Source organism: Monodelphis domestica, chromosome 8, assembly GCF_027887165.1.
Source record: "Monodelphis domestica isolate mMonDom1 chromosome 8, mMonDom1.pri, whole genome shotgun sequence".
In the NCBI taxonomy this organism is placed as follows: domain Eukaryota; kingdom Metazoa; phylum Chordata; class Mammalia; order Didelphimorphia; family Didelphidae; genus Monodelphis; species Monodelphis domestica.
This window is the reverse complement of record NC_077234.1, coordinates 199,570,149-199,590,160: the sequence shown is the minus strand read 5'-3', so window position 1 is coordinate 199,590,160 and position 20,012 is coordinate 199,570,149. Positions and strand designations below refer to the sequence as shown.

Below are 20,012 nucleotides of genomic sequence, written 5' to 3'. Positions count from 1 at the left end.
ACACACAAATGAAGATGCCTATATAGGTATTCAAGGATGTAGTTCTAATGAGTACTCAGGGGAGAAGTTAGGGCTAGAGAAAGAGATTTGGAATTCCTCCTTGCAGAGATCAAAGCCATGTGCCAGGTAGTACAAAGTAAAAGTTAGAATGGGACCAGGGACAGAACCTTGGTAGGGAGAGGGGAACTCAATCTTAGATGTCTTGGAAGACTAAAATAGCTGATATATAGCACTTGAATGATACAAAGATCAGGTTCTAACTTGATCTTTGAAGCAAACAAGTATTATTGTAGTCCTTATACAAATGAAGAAACTTGGCTAAGAAAAGTTAAATGACTTGCCTACGGAAACACACAGCAAATACGGAACCAAACCAGGTTTCAAGCCAAGATCTGATTCAAAGTCTAGTATTCTAGCCATTATACCATACTGAAGGGAGCTAGCCAAGTGTAGTATCTCACAAAACAGAGGAAAAGTGTATTTAAATAAGGGATATTCAAACACACTACTCAGAGGATCAAGGAAGATGAGAACTAGGGTTATCTGCAACCTTGAAAAAGCAGCTCCAATAAAAAGTGAGCGCAGAAGCTTGGGTGATTGTTGAGGCAGCATCTTAAAAGTTTTAGCTTCTTAAGCTGAAAGATTACTAGTACGGTGGTAGCTGGATGGAATCAATAAAGATGGAATAGTGTTTGACCTCTCCTGTTTTCTTTGTTAGCTCTTCATTCTTCAACCATGTCTAAAATGGAATTACCTTTTTATGGCCATTCTTTCAGGATGCCTCATGAGCTATTCCTTACCAATGAATCTAGTTACTGTTCCATTCCCTCTTCCTGTACCTAGGTATGCTAGTGCACATACTAAGAATGATGCCCCCCCCCTTCTCCATCTTATTTCTTAAGATCCCTCATATTTTCCCTGGATCTCTCCTTTTGTTTGTATCATGATTATAGGTATCCATGATACCTATGTGCCTCCAACTCCATTTTAATTACTGAATTCCCTTAATAAATGAAAAAGCATGTATTAAACATCTCTTTGTCAGGCTAGGGACAGGAAACACAAGGGGGGGGGATCCCTACTTTCATGAAGTATTCAATCAGGAGAGACATGAATCATCAACTAGCATTTATGTAACATTTACTGTGTTCTGTATGTGCTACGTGCTGAATAATAAAATAATAAGACAATCCCTCTTTTTAAGGATTTCATTCTAATGGAGGAAAATGAAAGACCAACAACTATGTACATACTACACACACATTCTCTTCTCCCTCTTCCCTCTTTATCTCTATTTTAGCTGTAGCATATGATGATCTAGAAGTAAGTAGCAAGGTATTTCAGGAGAAATCATTAAGCATTTGGAGTCTTCCTGTTAGGTAGTACTACTTGAGCTGTATCTTGAAAGCAGTGGAGGACAGTGACATGGTGAATAGAGAACCATACCTGAAAATGGAGGTCCTGGGTCAGATTAGGTCTCTTAGACAATTCCTAGCTTTGTGACACTGGGCAAGTCACTTACTCTCAATTACCTAACCCATAGCACTCTTCTGCCTTGCAATTGATACTTATTGATTCCAAGATAGAAATATTTTTAACATGCAATTTTTATTTTTCCTTCCAACTACATATAAAATTTGCAACATTTTTTTTTATTTTGAATATTTTTTCATGGTTACCGGATTCATGATTCTTCCCTCCCCTCTACTGGAGCTGACAAGCAATTCCACTGGGTTATACATGTATCATTGTTCAAACCTAGAATGATCTTTTTAACATCAAAACCCTGATCATATCCCCATTTGTGGTTCCACAGTTCTTTCTCTGGATGTGGGTAGTGTTCTCCTAAGTCCCTCTGAATTGTCCTAGATCATTGCATTGCTGCTAGTAGAGAAGTCCATTACATTAGATGGTGCCACAGTGTGTCAGTCTCTGTGTATAATGTTCTCCTGGTTCTGCTCCTTTCATTGTGCATTAATTTTGGGAGGTCTTTCCAGTTCATTATTCCTTCCAGCATAATAGTATTCCATCACCAACATATACCACAATTTGTTCAGCCATTCCCCAATTGAAAGGCTTCCCCTCATTTTTCCAATTTTTGGCCACCACAAAGAGTGCTCCTATGAAGATTCTTGTACATGTATTTTTCCTTGTTATCTCATTAGGGTACAACTTAGCAGTGAGATGGCTGGATCAAAGAACTTTGAGTCTTGAATTTTCCTTCTTCATCTATCACTTTGAGTTGGCAAACCTAGATTTTACATATACATGTAAAAATATTTTCCTATATTCTTTTGTGGAAGGAAGCTTTGATCTAGGATTCAAATTCTTATCAGTTCTTTTTCTCTGGAAGCAGATGGCATATATTATCATTAGTCCTTTGGGACTTTTAGATCATTGTATTGCTGAGAATACTTAAGTTATTCAGTTATTGGTTGTACAGTATTCCTGCCACTGTGTACAATATTCTCCTGGTTCTGCTTATTTCACTCTGTTGCAGTCTTTCCAGAGGAACTTCCTGCTTGATATTTCTTACAGCACAATAAATGGTATTCCATTATGATCACATACTTACTCAGCCAATCCTCAATTGATGAGTATCCCCTCACTTTCCAATCCCCCTCCCCTCAAAAATATGTTTTGAATATTTTTATACACAAGTCCTTTTTTTTTCTTTTTAACGCTTTGGGATATAAACCTACTAATGTTATGTACTGTTTTCTAGCCATTTGAGCATAGGTTCAAATTGCTCTCCAGAATGGTTGAATCAGTTTACAACTTGCCCAACAGTGCACTGGTGTCTTAATTTCCCCACATTTCCAAGTTTTTGTCATTTTCCTTTTCTATCATAATAGCTAATCTCTTAAAGAAATATGGGATGGTACCTCAGAGTTGTTTTAATTTGTATTTCTCTAATAGTGATTTAGAGCAATTTTTTTTTTCACATGATTAAAGAGCTTTGATGACTGAACATTGCCTGTTCATATCCTTTGGGAAATGATATATGCTTATATATTTGACTCATTTCTTAATATGCTTTAAGAAATGAGGCCTTTATTTAAAACTTGTAAAAAAAATTGCAGTTATGATTGCTATATATTACTATTTCCTGTTTAGTTTCTAACCACATCCCCCAATTTGCCTTCCTATCAGCCCTCCCCCTTCTCATTTCCTTCCCCTACTTTCCTGTAGGATAAAACAGATTTCTGTACTCTATTGATAGTGTATGTTCATTCCTTGTCGAGCCAATTCCAATGAGGTTTGCATATTCCTCTACCTTCCCATCTCCATCTCCCCCTTTTTTTTTAGCTTTTTAGCTCCTTCATGTCTCTTTTATGTGAGGCAATTTACCCCATTTTCCCCTATCATCCCATCATATTCAACTCACATCCTTGTCCTCTGTGTATACTCCTTCTAACTGCCCTAATAAAGACAAAGTTATTTGGAGTTACAAGAACCATCTTGTCAGGTAGGGATCTACAAGTTTAACCTTATTTGGATATCTTTTGATTTTTTTCCTTCTTATGCTTTTATGGAATCTTGTATTTGAGTCAAATTTTCTATTCAGCTTTTTAAATCTTTTCATCAGGAATGTTTGAAACTCCTTTATTTCTTGAATGCACATTTTCCCCTACTCATTCCCACTGATTATGCTCAGTTTTGCTGGTTTAGTGATTCTTGATTGAAATCTTCATTGCTTTGCTCTCTGGAATATCCTATTCTATTCCAGACCCTCTGATCCTTTAATGTACAAGCTAAATCCTGTGTCTGTAGCTTCACAATATTTGAATTGTTTCTCTTTTGACTGCTTATGATATTTCCTTCTTGACCTAGGAGTTTTGGAATTTGGCTATAATATCCCTGGGAGTTATCCTTTTGGGATCTCTTTTAGGAGGTAATTGGTGAATTCTTTCAATTTCTATTTTGCTCTCTGGTTCTAAACTATCAACTAAACTTGATATATTGATATCTAAACTTGATAATTTCTTTGTCCATTCATAAAACTTTTATTCTACTTACATCAACTTAATACACGTTTTTAACAGTTATGCTTGGATTGTTCATGAAAATTTGATAAGACATTAAACAAAGCTAGCCATCATCTCAAGTTATTTCCCTGTTAACTATTTTTACAGCACATGCATGTTAGGCAAGCATCAAAAAAGCCTATGAATATCAAGCAATTCATTATGACTGCATCTTTATTTGTACATTTGTTCTTAGGTTGCCTAAACCATTTAAATACAAATAAAATAAAATAAGTGTAGCAAAAATAGTGAATGTGAACTATTTCTGCCCTACTCCAGAGTAAATTGACTGGGTTAAAACTTTGTCTTAAGGAACACTTTTGCAACTACAATCATAAAGGTGTACATGTTGAGATTTGTGTATTCCACAGATATACATGGAATGGCATGTAATATCTATGGGACATCTGTTTCTACTACAGGCGTGAGTGCTCCAACCCTAAAGGTACCCCACCTGTGGCTAGAACCAATTATCCCTCCCCCTTCCCCCCCCCATGACAGGCCAATATGTAGGCAGTTTTCTTTGCCTAGACATGGAAGCTGTTTTTTAATTCCATATCCCCATATTGGCCACCTCAGATAAAAACAGATATCTCCCCTACTATTAAACATAAAAACCACATGGGAAATATTGAAATCCAAATAGAAGTAACATAAATCTGTCATAAATTGTAAACAAAAACCATTTGTGGGACAGCATGTATGACAAATTTACTGTGTAAATTTTAGAATGAAGCAGACAAAAGTTGGAAGGCTGGTTAATTCTCCCCTCCTGGGTGTCTGATGTTCACAATGTCAAGTTGATTCTCAGTAATTGCATTATTAGTGTGCGGTCTTTGTATGATTCTTCACTTAAATGAATCAAGTTCAGCAATGGCTTTCTCAAAAGCTGCCTTTGCAAGGGAACAGGCTATCTCTGGAGAGTTCAGGATCTCATAATAAGAACACCGAGAAGTTCAAGGTTAGACCCAATCTTATAGGATGCATTGGTTCCATCTCCTTTTTGCTGATTTCAAATTTCTTGATATGCTTATTGTGAGCATATCTATACCTTTATACACTATACCTTTGTACACTATACCTTTCTTGTCATCACCAGCAGCAATCTCAGCCAAATAATGGTAATAGTCTCCTTTCATTTTCAAATAGAAAACTTTTGTTTTCTGCTTGTGGAGCTTTAGGAATAGAGAACTTTTCCAATAGAGACAGCACATCATTACAGATATCTCTTAGTTCAGTCTCAATTTTCTCTCTGTATTCTCAGACCATCTGCTCAATACTTGAAATGACCCTCCACGATGACCTTTGGGCCCCTACAACAAAGAGAAGATTCCTCTTCTCATTGGATAATTCGGCTCCTTGCTCAGTTACAGACTTCGTGCAAGATGCCATGTCATCATATCTCTCAGCCTGCTCCGCCAATTTGGCCTCCTTTGCAGCTCATTTTTTGAACATTCTGTGCCCAGAGTTAGTGGTGGTGGCAGACAAACGGGGGTCCCGCGGCAGTGGTGGGGCTGAGACTCTATCCCTATATCTCTCCTTGATAGATAACATCCAAGTTCTTTTTTTGATCCTGGCTTTCAGGTAGTATAGTAATTCCTAAGATTATCCCTCCTGGTCATGAACTGGAGGAATTCCATGTGAATTAGAACCTCCAGGAATTGATGCAGTGCTGACATTGTACACAGAGACTGATACACAATTTAATATGATAAACTTTTCTATTAGCAGCAGAAAAAAACATGATTGATCGTGTAGTTTTCATATGATTAGGGTTTTGATGTTAAAAGATCACTTCTACAAATATGAATAACATGGTAATGGGTTTTGAAGAATGAATTGCTCGTCAGCTATTTTTTGGGGTGGGGAGGTTGACTTCAGACCAGTTCATATTTTTCTATCAGTTTTGGAAGCAGCAGTATTGACTTTGTTGTCTTCTTAGAAGTTTGTGTTTTGGTCTTCCCCATCACCTAAATAACTTGTTCCTTTTTTGTCGTTTCCTCATTTTCCAGCCTTTCTTTTAATTTAAAAAATGGTTAGTTGTTCTCTGTAACTGTGGTGAAGGGAGCATTGTTCTTAAGCTTCAGGTTCTTTGTGTAGCTAGCTGCTTTCAGAGGTGGCTCTGGGATCTGCTTTCCAAGGTGGTATGATGAGGCCTAGCTAATACTCCCCTAGCCTGTGAGTAATCCCAACCCCCAACCCCCTTTCTCTCCTTAAAACATGTGGTCCTGCTCTGCTGTGGCCTTAAGTACCTTTTTGTGAAATCTACCCCAGGACTGCTGCCTAGATCTGCAACATGGGGGAATGGCAGACAGAACATGGAATCAGTACTGAGGGCAAGTTTGAACCATAAAGTTCTAGAAGCAGGCTTTTGCTTCCCCCTCTTAATCTTAATGAATTTGTTTAAAAGGAAAAGGATGATTGCTAGAACAAGGTAGGAGGAATCCTTCCTGCCAGGAAGGAGATTTCTTGGTTACAGAAGGAAGGCTTGGGTTGATTAAGGAGCTAGAAATGTCAATATCTACATTCACTGTTAAATAACACTTAAGCCCTCCTCATCCACATCTGTTGAATCTCTTACCCCTCATGACCCAGTTCAAATGTTCCATCTTCATTACTCATCTCCTTACTCAAGATGTTTCCTTTATATTCCTTAAAAAGCTTTAATATTGTTTTTTACCTAATGTGTCTTAGTATGTCCTATTGAATTATTGGTTTTAATATATAATAAAATAACTTGCTTCCTGGGTTGTAACCTCCTTGAGGATAATAGTATTTCCCATTTATTTCTCTATTTCTCTATTACAGCCTTGCACAAGGTAGATGCTTAATAAATATTTTGTTGGATGAGTAGAATGCCTGCTTTATGTCTTGAGAAAATTTCCTTACATGTCATTAAAATCAACAATTTAATAAAGTGTTGGAAATTCTTTTCACAGAATGACAAAAAAATTTAATAGATTTTTGACTGTCTTTATTCTTACTTTTATATACTTTTTTGTCTTTCAACAGACTTACAACAGCTGTTGATCTACCTCCTGAGTTTATTCATCTTTATATATCAAATTGTATCTCTACCTGTGAGCAGATTAAGGACAAATATATGCAGGTGCATAATAAAAACTTAAAACTTCTGAAAACTTCCCCTGGCAAATGGGGTGTGCTAAAAAAAACTAAGCTTTCTGTTTCTGTTTCAGAATCGTTTGGTCCGGCTTGTGTGTGTCTTTCTCCAGTCTTTGATCCGCAACAAAATAATCAATGTTCAGGACTTATTCATAGAAGTGCAAGCATTCTGTATTGAATTCAGTCGGATACGAGAAGCAGCAGGCCTTTTTCGATTATTGAAGACATTGGACACAGGGGAAAATCCTGCTGAGACTAAGACTTCAAAATAGGTCTCATCAGTTCAGCCTATCAAGCGCTTTCTTGTTTAGTTGGTGTTTTTGTATATCACTTGTACTATGTTTTCATTTTTAAATGTTAGAACCCTGAATGGATGGATGGCTTGGACTAATACGGTATAAACATTTTTGCCCATTTGAAGCAAAGCTTTGCTTTTGCATTCTTTGCAAAAGAATTTTCTTTCTTTAAATGAATCTTCTGGATGAAATAGAACATTTCGTCTCTGGCTGCCTTGTTGATCCATGGGAAGAATTACTATCCTGAACTACAAACACAAGTAAAGACTAGCTCTCTAGCACTAGAGAGCAAGCTTCCTGTTTTGGTTTATAAGAACAGCTAACTACTTGCGATAAATCATGATTCAAGCTTCCCTAAACTCAGGCAAACTTTTAAGGAATTATTTAAATGGGAATAAACAAAAGACTACAGAATTTATGAACTGAACTGAATTGATATCTTGCTTTAAGGTTAAGTCACATCCTACAAAAGTATAGCAGAGCTTTGATTTGTGATTTAATCATTCTCAGAATAACAAATTGAAGGATTATAACTTTATCTTAAAAGAAGTTGCTCATCCCACATTTTCAAATGCAGCTCTAAAAGTTTTCATTAAGCCCACTATGAACTTGCTAAAGAAAAACTGGTATCTTGTACTCTTTAAGCTGCTTGGACTTTTAACCTGCTTTTGTGACTATCCATTCTGACTTTCCAATGTGGGTATTCATGAAAATGTTCCTATTTTCTAGATGTTTTACCTGGATCTATTTTTTGTTCATGTTTTATCTCCAAAAAGCTTAGTGCTACTTCCGTTAATAGGTTTGAATGAGGTAACATCAAAAGGAATCATCTAAAGAAAAGTATTGTTCCTAAGTGTGTCATCCTGCCAAGGGACAACCAGTTGGTTATTAGAGCTTGCTCTAAGTGTCATCTTTTTACTCAGAATTTGGGAAAAAAGCATCCTCTTTGAAAAGAATGGAAGCATAATGCAATTGCAAGCTGGTATTTAAGCCCTAGTCTTATCTTACCTTTTGGGCAACAGTGCCTTACCTCAAAAAATTCATTTTTACATATATAATTTGATTTGTATATCCCTTTACAAAAACAAACATCATACCTCATTTCAGCAAGGTGTAGTGCTTTTATTAAGAAATCGTACCTTGCCTGCCTTTCCTTTATGAGAAGGAAATCAAAGCAAAACTAAGGCAGCTATGTCATTTTAAGTTAATCTGGACAGAAGTTCCATTCCTGTAATTTAATGAGGGTGGGATGGGGGAGGGAATCATTCTATATGGATTTATTGAATAGCCTATTCTTATGAGGAGGGGGATATGAGTTCTTAACAGTATTTTTGCTTGGAGGAAGAAATAAAAGGTTTTAAATACCTTTTTTAAAAAAAAAGTGGTTTAACCTAACAACTTCTAAGTAAGAATTTGTGATACAATGGCTGATAATTGCTTCCATATCTATTGTTTTAGAATTGTTTTTCGGTTTTGTTTTGTATTTTTTCTGGGTTTTTTTTTTTTGAGAAATTAAGGAAATTAAAAATTGGTATGGAAGGATTGTATTAGATTCCTTAATATTTTCAAATAGAGTTCCTATCCTTTTAACTAAGCAGCCTCCTGGCCACTTCCAGTTCCTCTTCTCCCCTGGACAGAGAAGAACTCAAATTGTATTAATAAAATTATCACTCACTAAGAGACTTGTGTGACCATTTATTCAGTTTTTTCAAGACAGTTTTAAGTGTTCATAATAAGTTTATAGATCTACACTATATATTGTCTCTGTTGAAAAATAGCTGTGGCTCAGTGAACAAGTACTAGGCCCAGGGTAGGGAGGATCTGGGTCCAAACCTGGCCAAAAACAGTTTCTAGCTGTGTGACCCCTGGGCAAGTCACTTAACTGATCTTCTGCCTTGGAACCAATAACAGTATCAATTCTAAGAAGATATGAGTTATTAATTTTTATATACACTAATCCATAGGGAGGTAGATATGCATTATATAGTTATTTAAAAAATTACAGTTCAATAAAAATAAATCCTGGTTTAAGGAATGGTTCCCCTAAAAACAATCCAATCTTAAGTATACCTAGGGTTTTATATATGAATGAGAGCTCCATCCTTAGACCATTAGTTTGGGGAGGTAGTTTCTCCCTTTTTTTATTGAATAATTTTGTTTAATTGGTCTTAATGCCATTTCTCATATTAGTAAATATTAATACACTTTTATGGACTAAGGCATTTTTTGTGCTATCCTCTCATATTGACCAATTTAAGAAATTATGTAGAAATCCATTTTTATTATTTATTATATCCTCAGGAGCCAAACTTTTAAAAATCTGATTGACTTAATTTTTATTGTTCCTTTTGTGTCCCTTCCTCCTTTGCTCAGAAAACCATCACATGACCAATACATTGATGAATATATGTATATTCTACATCCATAGTTCCTTCTCTTCCTCTTCAGTGAAATGGCTTATTTTCTCAACCCTTTGGGTCCACCCTTAGTACTTTTTTAAAAAGCAGTTTTTTGTTCAATTTACATTGCTGACATTGTTTTCCTGATTTAATTTAATTCACTTACTAGGTAAGCTTATGTTTCAATTCTTTATTCTATTTCTTATTACAACAGAAACATTTTGTTAACCCCCGTCCCCCCCAGTTTCTTTAGCCATTCTGCAACTGATAGGTTCTTGCTTTGGTTCCAACTCCTTGCTACCACAAAAAAGTGTTACTATGAATACTTTGGTATATATAGGGCCATAAAATGGTCTTGACATCCTTAGAAGTTTAAGACGAAAGCATGCCTTATGTTGGGACACAGAACAAAGATCAAAAGGATATGTTAACTGTTTAATTCCCTCTTTCCCAACCAAATGTAAAGGTATGGAAAGATGTTTCCTGCTGGAAGTATCCAAAATAATAACATTTAGTGAATTTTGCTAATTTAATTAAACTTTTTTAAAAACCCTTACCTTCTGTCTTAGAATGAATCCTGTGTATTGGTTCCAAGGTAGAAGAGTGATGTGGGGGAGGTAGAGTCACTTAGACACACAAAAAAAAACCCTTCTACACCAATCGAAAACCAAATCTAACAACAGGACAGAGCTGGGGGACCCTCCTGCTAGATTCAACTTAAAAGGTATGCTCCCAAAAAAGTCTGAATTCTTGAGATTAAGGAAGAAAAGAAGGTCCCAGGACCTCTTCCCCCCCACCTACTGTGCTGAGTCTCCAGAGGTAGCTAGAATCTCGGGGTGAGGGTGTATCCCAGAGGGAATGCCTTGTTGGCACTACTGTGCTAGGCTCAGGATGCAGCTGGAGGAGAAGCACAGAGAGGGTTGCCTAGTTGCAGCCAAAACTCTCCATCTTGAGCCACCCCCCACTGACTACACTTAGAACCTTGCTGACTAAGCTCCCAGGGCAAAGACTGCAACCACTACACAACCCTGATAACAAGGCAAGAAGAAGCTCAGCTCCCTTTAGCCTCCATACCTTCAGCTTTTGCTGCCAGCTCAGAAAGTTCTGACTTCAGGGCTCATTAATACCCCCATCGGCCTAATCTAGCCAATCAGCAGAGCGGAGAAGCTGCCCTCTTCAGGACTGAATAGCCCAAACCCACAAATACAGCAAATAAACAGAGGAGCAAAATTACAGCCAATGATGGGGGAAAGAAGAAAAAATGAGTAAACAACAGAAAAAGATAAAAGAAATTACAATTGACAGCTACTGTCCAGGTAATGGATACAAATGGAACAGAGAAGGATCAAGGAACACCATACAAAAATGTGGAAATTATAGCAAACTGGAAGAACTCAAAATACAATTCAAAAAATAAGAGAGGTGAATATAACTGGGAAAAGGACTTAAGCAAAATAAATCATCTGAAAAGAGTCACATGAACAAAAACAAGAAAATAGTGTCTTGAAAGCCAGAATCGATCAGCTTGAAAACAAGGCAAAGAAGGTGAAAGAGAACCTACAAAAAAAAAAAATCAGACCAGAAGAAGGATGACCAAAAAAAAGCCAGGGATAAAATTGTCTTTAAAAATTAGAATCCAACTAGGAGCAAATGACTTTCACAAGGCACTAAGAGTCTATAAAAAAAAAATCAAAAAATGAAGAAATTGAGGAAAATATGAAACACACCTCAATGATAAAACCACAGTCCTGGAAAATAGATCCAGGAGAGGCAATTTAAGAATTACTGGACTACCGGAATATGACAAAAGAAAAAAGCCTGGTCATCATTCAAAAGGAAATTATCTAAGAAAGTAGAGATTGAAAGAATCCACAGATGACCTTCTGTATTTAATTCCCAATTGAAAACGCCTAGGAATATTATAGCCAAATTTAAGAACAAGGAAAAGATACAAGTTGCAAAAAAGAAGCCATTCAGTTATCATGGTAAGGATAACAGAGGACCTAGCTGCATCCACAATGAAAGACCAGAAGGTATGGCATATGCTATTCCAGATCACAAGGGAACTAGGACTACAACCAAGAACCAACTACCTAGAAAAGCTTGAGTATATTCTTGTAGGGGAAATGTATGGTCATTTAATAAAATAGAAAACAGAAAATCTGATGCCCAAACACAGAACTCAAGAGAATCACCAAAAGGTAATTAAGAAAGGAGGGGTGGTTCTTAAGAGACCCAGTACCCAGTAAGATCAAATGATCTGTATTCCTATAAGAAAAGATGGTAACTCTTAAAGATTGTTATTATCATTAAGAGTAACTAGAAGTATACTTAGAGGTAACAGTGACAAACTATCAGATGAAATGTCAAATATATATATATAATTGGGGTAAAAATGATAGTACAAAAAGAAATGAGAAGAGACAGAATAGGGTTAATTTATTTTTCATAAAGAAATATAAATTTAGGGTTGGGGGAAGGGGGAGAAGACCAATGGAAGGGTGAAAGAGGCAGGGAGCAGGAAAGGACAATTATATCCACTGGGGCTCAGAATTCTATCATGCCATATAAAGAAGAAGGGTAATAAATAGGCTGGTGGGGAGGGAGCAATACAAGGGAGGCAGAGTGGGAGTAGTTTAAAAGACACTATAGTAAGAGGGGAATTGATAAGAGGGAAGGTGCTAGGAAGGGAAATAACATGTTGGGGGAGGGGGAGGGACTAACTATAAGCAAAAGGTTGGAGAGTGTAAGGATAAGAGAAAAGGCAGGACCTAAGGAGTAAGTCAAAATGGAGGTAAATACACAGATAGTAATCATAACCGTGAATGATGAACTCACAAATAAAAAGGAAGCAAATATAGCAGAATGGATTAAAAACCAGAATCCTACCACATGTTTTCTGTAAGAAACACACTTGAGGCAGGTAGATATATACAGGGTAAAGGTAAGAGTGGAGCAGAATTTATTGGGCTACAAATGAGACAAAAAAGGCAGGAACGGCAATTATAATCTCAGACAAAGCCAAAGCAAAAATAGATCTCATTAGAAGAGATAAGAAAGGTAATTACATTGAAATAATGAAATGAAAACTTTTTGATTTTTAATAAGAAAAAATATCAGTGCTCTCACCAGTCTGAAGCCGAGTAGCCCGGCTAAAACCCCAATCAATTCTGATTCAAAGGTCTCTCCTTGGCATGGGATTGGTCTTTATATAGACCAGTCTTGCACCCAGAAGTAGGGAGGCGTAGTCCCTCCCTAGCACAGGATTGGTCCAATCCAAGAACAATCCCATGCCATGAAATAGGGAGTGTGGTCCCTCCCCCAATACAAGATTGTTCTATTCAAGACCAATCCCACTCCCAAAGTAGGGGGGAGGGACCCCCTGGGGCACACAGTTCCCCCAACCACAATATTTTAAAAACCACAACATCTTGATGAGACAGTAAAAATAACAAAGAAATATCAATACTCAACATATATGCACTAAATGGTACAGCAGTCAGATTTCTAAAGAAGCTTAAGGAGGAAATAGATAGTAAAACCATACTAGTGGGGGGGGACCATAACCCTCCTCTATCAGAACTAGATAAATCCAACCAAAAAATAAATAAGAAGGAAAGTGAATGAAATGTTAGAAAAATTAGAGCTAATAGATAGTTGGAGAAAAAATAAATAGGGATAAAAAGGATTATACCTTCTTTTTAGCAGCACATGGCACATACAAAGATTGACCATATACTAGGTAGGTCATAAAAACATTGCAAGCAAATGTAGAAAAGCAGAAATAATAAATGCAATTTTTTCAGACCATAATGCAATAAAAATCATACTAAGGGCTTGTGGAAAGGCAGATTTAAAATTAATTGAAAACCACATAATCTAATTCTTCAAAACTGATGGGTCAAAGAACAAATCAAAGAAACAATTACTGATTTCATTGGAGAGAATGACAATATGAGGATTATCTTAACTTATCAAAATATATGGGATGCAGCCAAAACAAAAATTATATATCCCTGAGTGTATATATCAAGAAATCAGAGATGGAAGAAGTCAAATTGTGCACTCAACTTAAAAAACTAGAAAGAGAAGAAATTCAAAACCTTCCAATAAACTAAATTGGAAATCACAAAAATCAAAGGAGAAATTAATAAAATTGAAAACAAAAGAAATAGTTCTTTGAACTAAAAAGAGCGGTAAGGGCTAGGCAATGGGGGTTAAGTGACTTACCCAGGGTCATCCAGCTAGTAAGTGTCTAAGGCCATATTTGAACCCAAGACCCATGTCTAGATCTGGCTTCCAATCCACTGAACCACCCAGCTGCCCCTTAATTCAACTTCTTAAGCAGTTAAACATTTACTTAGCAGAGAAACCAAATAAGGGGGAGCTTAATTTCTTACCACAAACTAGGAAATTATATTACTAGTATCAGTTCAAAAAAATGTGTTCTAGATGTCAGGATAACCATCCTGTATCTCTGTATAATAATAACTGGCTCTTTAATTATTTTATATAATATCACATCCAACACCACTTAACTTTATGCACCTAGTTCTTAAAGTCAGTAAACAAATGTGTTTTTAATTAGCTTGACTTGCCAGGAAGTTGCTTTTATAAAATATACCTCCATTAGGCTAGATACTCCACAATTGCAAGTTCTACTTTATGAATATAAAAAATTTCTAATGGGCTTTCAGAATAATTGCATTGATGTTTCTCTACTGTCGTTATTACTTTGTTAGATATATGTAAATGTAGCCACTATTCAAAGAGAAATGAATATGAAAATGGTGCTTTTATTATGTGTAGAAAACAAATTCTAAAATTCATAAGCAAGGCAAAAAATTTGTTGTAAATAACTTAAAACAATAATTTCCCCTTCATTCATCAATTCCTTTAAAAATGTAACTATCAGGAGCAGCTAGGTGGCCCAGTGAATTGAGAACCAGGCTCAGATGGGAGGTTCTGGATTCAAATATGACATCAGACATTTCTAGTTGTGTGACCCTGAGCAAGTCAAGTACTTAACTCCCACTGCTTAACTTTTACTTCTCTTTTTCCTTGGAACTAATTCCTATTCAGTATTGATTCAAAGAAGAGAAAGTTGTTTGTTTTTTAAATGTAATATTAGACTTGATTTATGCATAGTTAAGTGGTATAATCTCAGCTAAACCAAAAATTGCATCTTTAATTCCTAGTTTACTATGTCTATCTCAAGTATGAATACAATAAACTTCCAAAATAAAAGTTGTTTCATATAAAATTTCTCTTTAAATAGTGGATATGACATACATTTAATTTAGGTGCTCTATTTCCATGACCTTTTCCATTTGTTTCCTCCTACCTCCCCAGAAACCTTTCCCAATGTGTTTTAAAATTAATCTGAATCCTGGGAGACTACATCTCCCAGAGCTCTCTACTTCAACTTCCTCAGACACCTCCCACTTCCTTTGTGGGAGATGTCAGAGGATAAAAGAGAGAAGTACAGGTTTCCCCACAAGGAGAGGAGTGCCTTCTGCCCTGGAGAGCCCTTTCTCCAGGAGTCTTTTCCCAAGAGGGGAAGCTCCTTCCCAGAAGAAGGGGAGCGCCCTTTGCCCCTGAGAGCTTTGGTCCCTGCATAGGTACCAAATTTTCTCTAGCTTTCCCAAACCTCTTTTTCTAGCCCAAATAAACCTATCTAACTATCCCTAAGAAAGGTTTCCCCAACTACCTTCTTTCCTTTTTCCCCTACCTTTTACCTCTAATTTTCCCAATCCACACCTATAATACATACATTGACTTTAGCACAACTCAGTATACTGGTATATCTGCAGGCCTATCTCACTGCATCTAGCTCATCAACTCTGCCTATAGTTGGATGGCACATTTAAACATTTTTTTTAAGTCAGCATTGCTTTAGCATCTGCAAATCACCCATGAAAGACAAAATATCAAAATCTAAAAAGTCATATTCCAAAAGAAAATGAGTTAAGGGGTCTACAATATATCTCCTTTATGTGATCTCTTTTTTTTAATGTTTATTTATAATTTTTTTCCATGATTCATGATTTTCACCATCCCTTCCCTCCTCCCTCCCAAAGCTGACAAGCAATTCCACTGGTTTATACATGTATCACTGCTCAAAACCTATTTCCATATTATTCATATTTGCAGCAGAGCAATCTTTAACATTAAAACCCTAATCACATTCCCATCAAACCATGTGATCAATCCTATGTTTTTCTTCTGCATTTCTACTCCCACAGTTCTTTCTCTGGGTATGGGCAGCATTATTTCTCCCAAGTTCCTCTAGATTGTCCTGGGTCATTGCATTGCTTCTAGTAGAAGTTCATTACATTCGATTGTGCCACAATGGATTAGTCTCTGTGTATAATGTTCTCCTGGTTCTGTTCCTTTCACTCTACATCAGTTTCTGGAGGACATTCCAGTTCACATGGAATTCCTCCGGTTCATCATTCCTTCCAGCACAATACTATTTCATCTCCATCAGATACCACGATTTGTTCAGCCATTCCCCAATTGAAGGGCATCCCCTCATTTTCCAATTTTTTGCCACCATAGCTGTAAATATTTTTGTACAAGTCTTTTCCCTTATTATCTCTTTGGGGTACAAACCCAGCAGTGGTATGGCTGGGTCAAAGGGTAGGCATTCTTTTTGAGCCCTTTGTGCATACTTCCAAATTGCCCTCCAGAATGATTAGACCAATTTACAACTCCACCAGCAGTGTATTAGTGTTTCAATTTTGCCAACATTTATCAATTTCCTTTGTTGCCATATTGGTCAATCTGCTAGGTGTGAGATGGTATCTCAGAGTTGTTTTGATTTGCATTTCTCTAATCAGGAGGGATTTAGAATACTTTTTTTTTTTAAATAAAACCCCTTACCTCAGTCTTGGAGTCAATACTGTGTATTGGCTCCCAGGCAGAAGAACAGTAAGGGCTAGGCAATGAGGGTTAAGTGACTTGCCATGGGTCACACAGCTGGGGAAATGTCTGAGGCCAGATTTGAACCTAGGACCTCCCATCTCTAGGCCTGGCTTTCAAACCACTGAACCACCCAGCTGCCCCCGATTTAGAATACTTTTAAATGTGCTTATTGATAGTTTTGATTTCATCATGTGAAAAACTGCCTATTCATGTCTCTTGACCATTTGTCAATGCCTTGATTTTTAGTAAATCTGACTTAGTTCCTTATATATTTGGGAAATTAAACCTTTGTCAGTTTTGTTATAAAAATGTTCTCGGGGGTAGCTGGGTAGTTCAGTGGATTGAGAGCCAGGCCTAGAGATGGGAGGTCCTAGGTTCAAATCTGGCCTCAAACACTTCCCAGCTGTGTGACCCTGGGCAAGTCACTTGATCCCCATTGCCTAGCCCTTACCACTCTTCTGACTTGGAGCCAATACACAGTATTGACTCCAAGATGGAAGGTAAGGGTTTAAAAAAAATAAAAAAGTCCTCCCAGTTTGTTGCTTTCCTTCTAATTTTGGTTGCATTGGTTTTGTTTGTTATGTGATGTTTTGCAGAACATGCCATTCATAAATTTTTAAAAGCTTTTATGTGGTAAACTAACAAATGGTAAAAATTATTACTATTAAACCTATGTCTACCATATAGAATTCTACAATTTATCTTAAGGATTTAACATTTTGATGACAGAAGCTTTAAAAGGTTGTAAAGCCTTTTTGTAAAGTCCAATATTCAACTTAAAATGGCTAGCTACTTTTATGAGATAGAGACTTAGATGACTAGACTTAAAAAGCCAGATAACTTCAGGGACACTTATCCATATTTTCAATAGTTCACTACATTCCAAAGATTTTTTTCCTGACTGGATTAAACATACTCTTAACAGAAAGCAGATGGTTTACAAAATGTACTTTAGAGGGAGAGACCACATTAATGAAGTCACAGATTAAATCTGAGATAACATGAAGCCTTTTCTCATTATGTTTAGCTTTTTAAAAGTTTTTTTTTTATTAATTTATTCCTCAAACATTTCAATATGCTGGAAACAAAAAAAGGACAAGTGAAACAGTGGACTTTTCTATAGAAATATTCAATTTGAAAATGGTAGACTAGGAGCAGTCACCCAGTTGAAGTCTCACCCTAATCTCCCATCAAACCACTTCAAAATAACATCTCAAATTTTAGGATGGCAGAGCCAACAAAAAATTGAGATGAGATATATTTCTGGTCTAAGAAAACATCAGAGGTATCCAAGAGTAATTTGCAACACCAAGATGAAGGTGTGGTGGTCTATCTGAAGCCCACACACATTGTGGTGACAACAATAGTCACAGTTTCTGGAGCTCTTGGCCTCCCCACTAGCAGCTAGGTGAGCCAACCCCAACATTAACAAAAATTTCTGGAGGGCAATTTAGAATTATGCGCAAAGGGCCATAAAGGCATACCTTTTGATCCAGCAATACCACTACTAGGTCTGTGTCCCAAAGAGATTTAAAAAAAAAAAGGGAAAGGACCTGTTTGTAAAAACAAAGCAAAGCAAAACAAAAAAAAAGCTGCTCTTTTTGTGATGGCAAAGAATGAGAAACTAAAGAGGTGTCAATCAATTGGGCAATGGAGTATACAGCTGTAATGGAAAACTATTATGTCTTGAGAAATGATGAACAGAACTGTCCAGAAAAACCTAGAAGGACTTGTATAAACTGATGAAAAGTCAAGTGAGTAGAACCAGAAGAACAGTGTATAAAATAACAAATATTGTACGATGATCAACTGGGAAGTACTAAACTATTATCAGCAAAACAAGATTCCAAGATAGTCCCAAGAAACACGATAAAGAATACACTAACCATGGACAAAGAATTAACTGTTGCAATCTGACCATAGATTTAAAGAATGTCATCCTTCATCCTTAAATGAAGGAAACTTCATTTAAAAAAATTTTTTTTTGCAATATGTGATACATGTCTTCAATCATGACATGGGGAATATAGAAATATATATTATATAAAAGCACTGGAGATCAGACTACCATCAGGGAAAGAAGAGAGGGAGAGAATCTGAATTGCAAAATGTCAGAAAACAATTGTCAAAAATTGTTTCTATATGTAACTGGAAAGAAAAATTTTTAAAAACTTGCCCTGATATCTTAGATCAAAAGGTAAAAGAGAATCAACTCCAAAGAGATCTCAGGTGAAGTAGAAAATACCGCAAGCATATCTAGGAAGAAACAATTCAAATATTATGGAGCCACAGTCAAGATCACACAAGATCTGGCAACTTTTATGTTAAAGTAGCAGGAATATGATATTCTAAAAGGCAAAAAAGAGCCAGGATTAACCAAAAATCATCTACCCAGCAAAAATGAGGTAGGAGGTCCAGTGGATATAGTTCCTGTTCTAGAGTCAGGAAAACTCATCTTCCCGAGTTTAATTTGTGTATGGCCATGGACAAGTCTATTTAACCCTGTTGGCCTCAGCTTACTCATTTATAAAATAAGCTGAAGAAGGAAATAGCAAACTAGTATCTTTGCCAAGAAAACCCCAAATGGGATCTTGAAAAGTTGGGAAATGATTGAAAAACAAACAAATGAAATAGATGACTTTCAATTATATCTGATGAAAAGACCAGAGCTGGACCAAAAATGTGAAATTTAGACAGGAGACTCAAGAAAATAAAAAGGTAAAAATGGAAAGAATAACCACAAGGAATTCAATAAAATTAAATTATTTACATTCCTATATAGGAAGATGATATGTATAACTTAAAAACTTTACCATTATTAAGATAGTTAAAAGGTATTTTACACAGCCATGAGGATACAGGTGTGAATCAACTATGTAGGAATGATCTCCCCCCAAAAATGGAAGGTAGGAGAAAGATGGATGCACTAGGAGAAAGGGGAAGTGACAGGCAGAATGGGGGAAATGTTCTCACATAAAAGGGGTGAACAATGAAGGAGAAAATGGGGGAATGCCAGAAAATGTTTGAATGACAACAGGATAAGCTCACCTATTAAATGGAGCAGAGAGCAGAATAGAGTAGAAACCAGAATCCAAGAATGTTGCTTACAAGAAACATACCTGAAACAGAAAGACATACATAGAGTTAAAATAAAGAGGTGGAGTAGAATCTACTATATTTCAATTGAAATAAAAAAGATAAGGGTAGCAATCATTTCAGGCAAAACAAAACAAAAACAA

At 36.4% G+C, this 20,012-nt stretch overlaps 2 protein-coding genes across 5 annotated transcripts in view; one reads left to right on the top strand and one right to left on the bottom strand.

Moving 5' to 3' along the window:
- Window positions 1-9,127, top strand: part of CNOT11 (CCR4-NOT transcription complex subunit 11) — a 36,655-nt gene extending 27,528 nt beyond the window's left edge. For both annotated transcript variants that reach the window (XM_056807233.1, XM_001369834.5), the window contains 2 exons: window positions 7,041-7,137; window positions 7,226-9,127. In XM_056807233.1, coding sequence (XP_056663211.1) covers window positions 7,041-7,137; window positions 7,226-7,423 — 295 coding nt within the window. In that variant the 3' untranslated portion in view covers window positions 7,424-9,127. The remainder of the gene's footprint in view (window positions 1-7,040; window positions 7,138-7,225) is intronic.
- RNF149 (ring finger protein 149) overlaps window positions 1-20,012 on the bottom strand; it is a 58,100-nt gene that overhangs the window by 4,242 nt on the left and 33,846 nt on the right. Inside the window, exons 8-9 of one of the 3 annotated variants that reach the window (XR_008913959.1) lie at window positions 19,822-19,892; window positions 17,796-19,029 (exon numbers count right to left, since the gene is read on the bottom strand). The exons of 1 other annotated variant lie outside the window; for it this stretch is intronic. The gene's annotated coding sequence lies outside the window, so the exon portion shown is untranslated. Of the gene's footprint in view, window positions 1-17,795; window positions 19,893-20,012 lie in introns of those variants that run through there. One more of the 3 variants, XM_016424870.2, reaches the window with a different exon arrangement.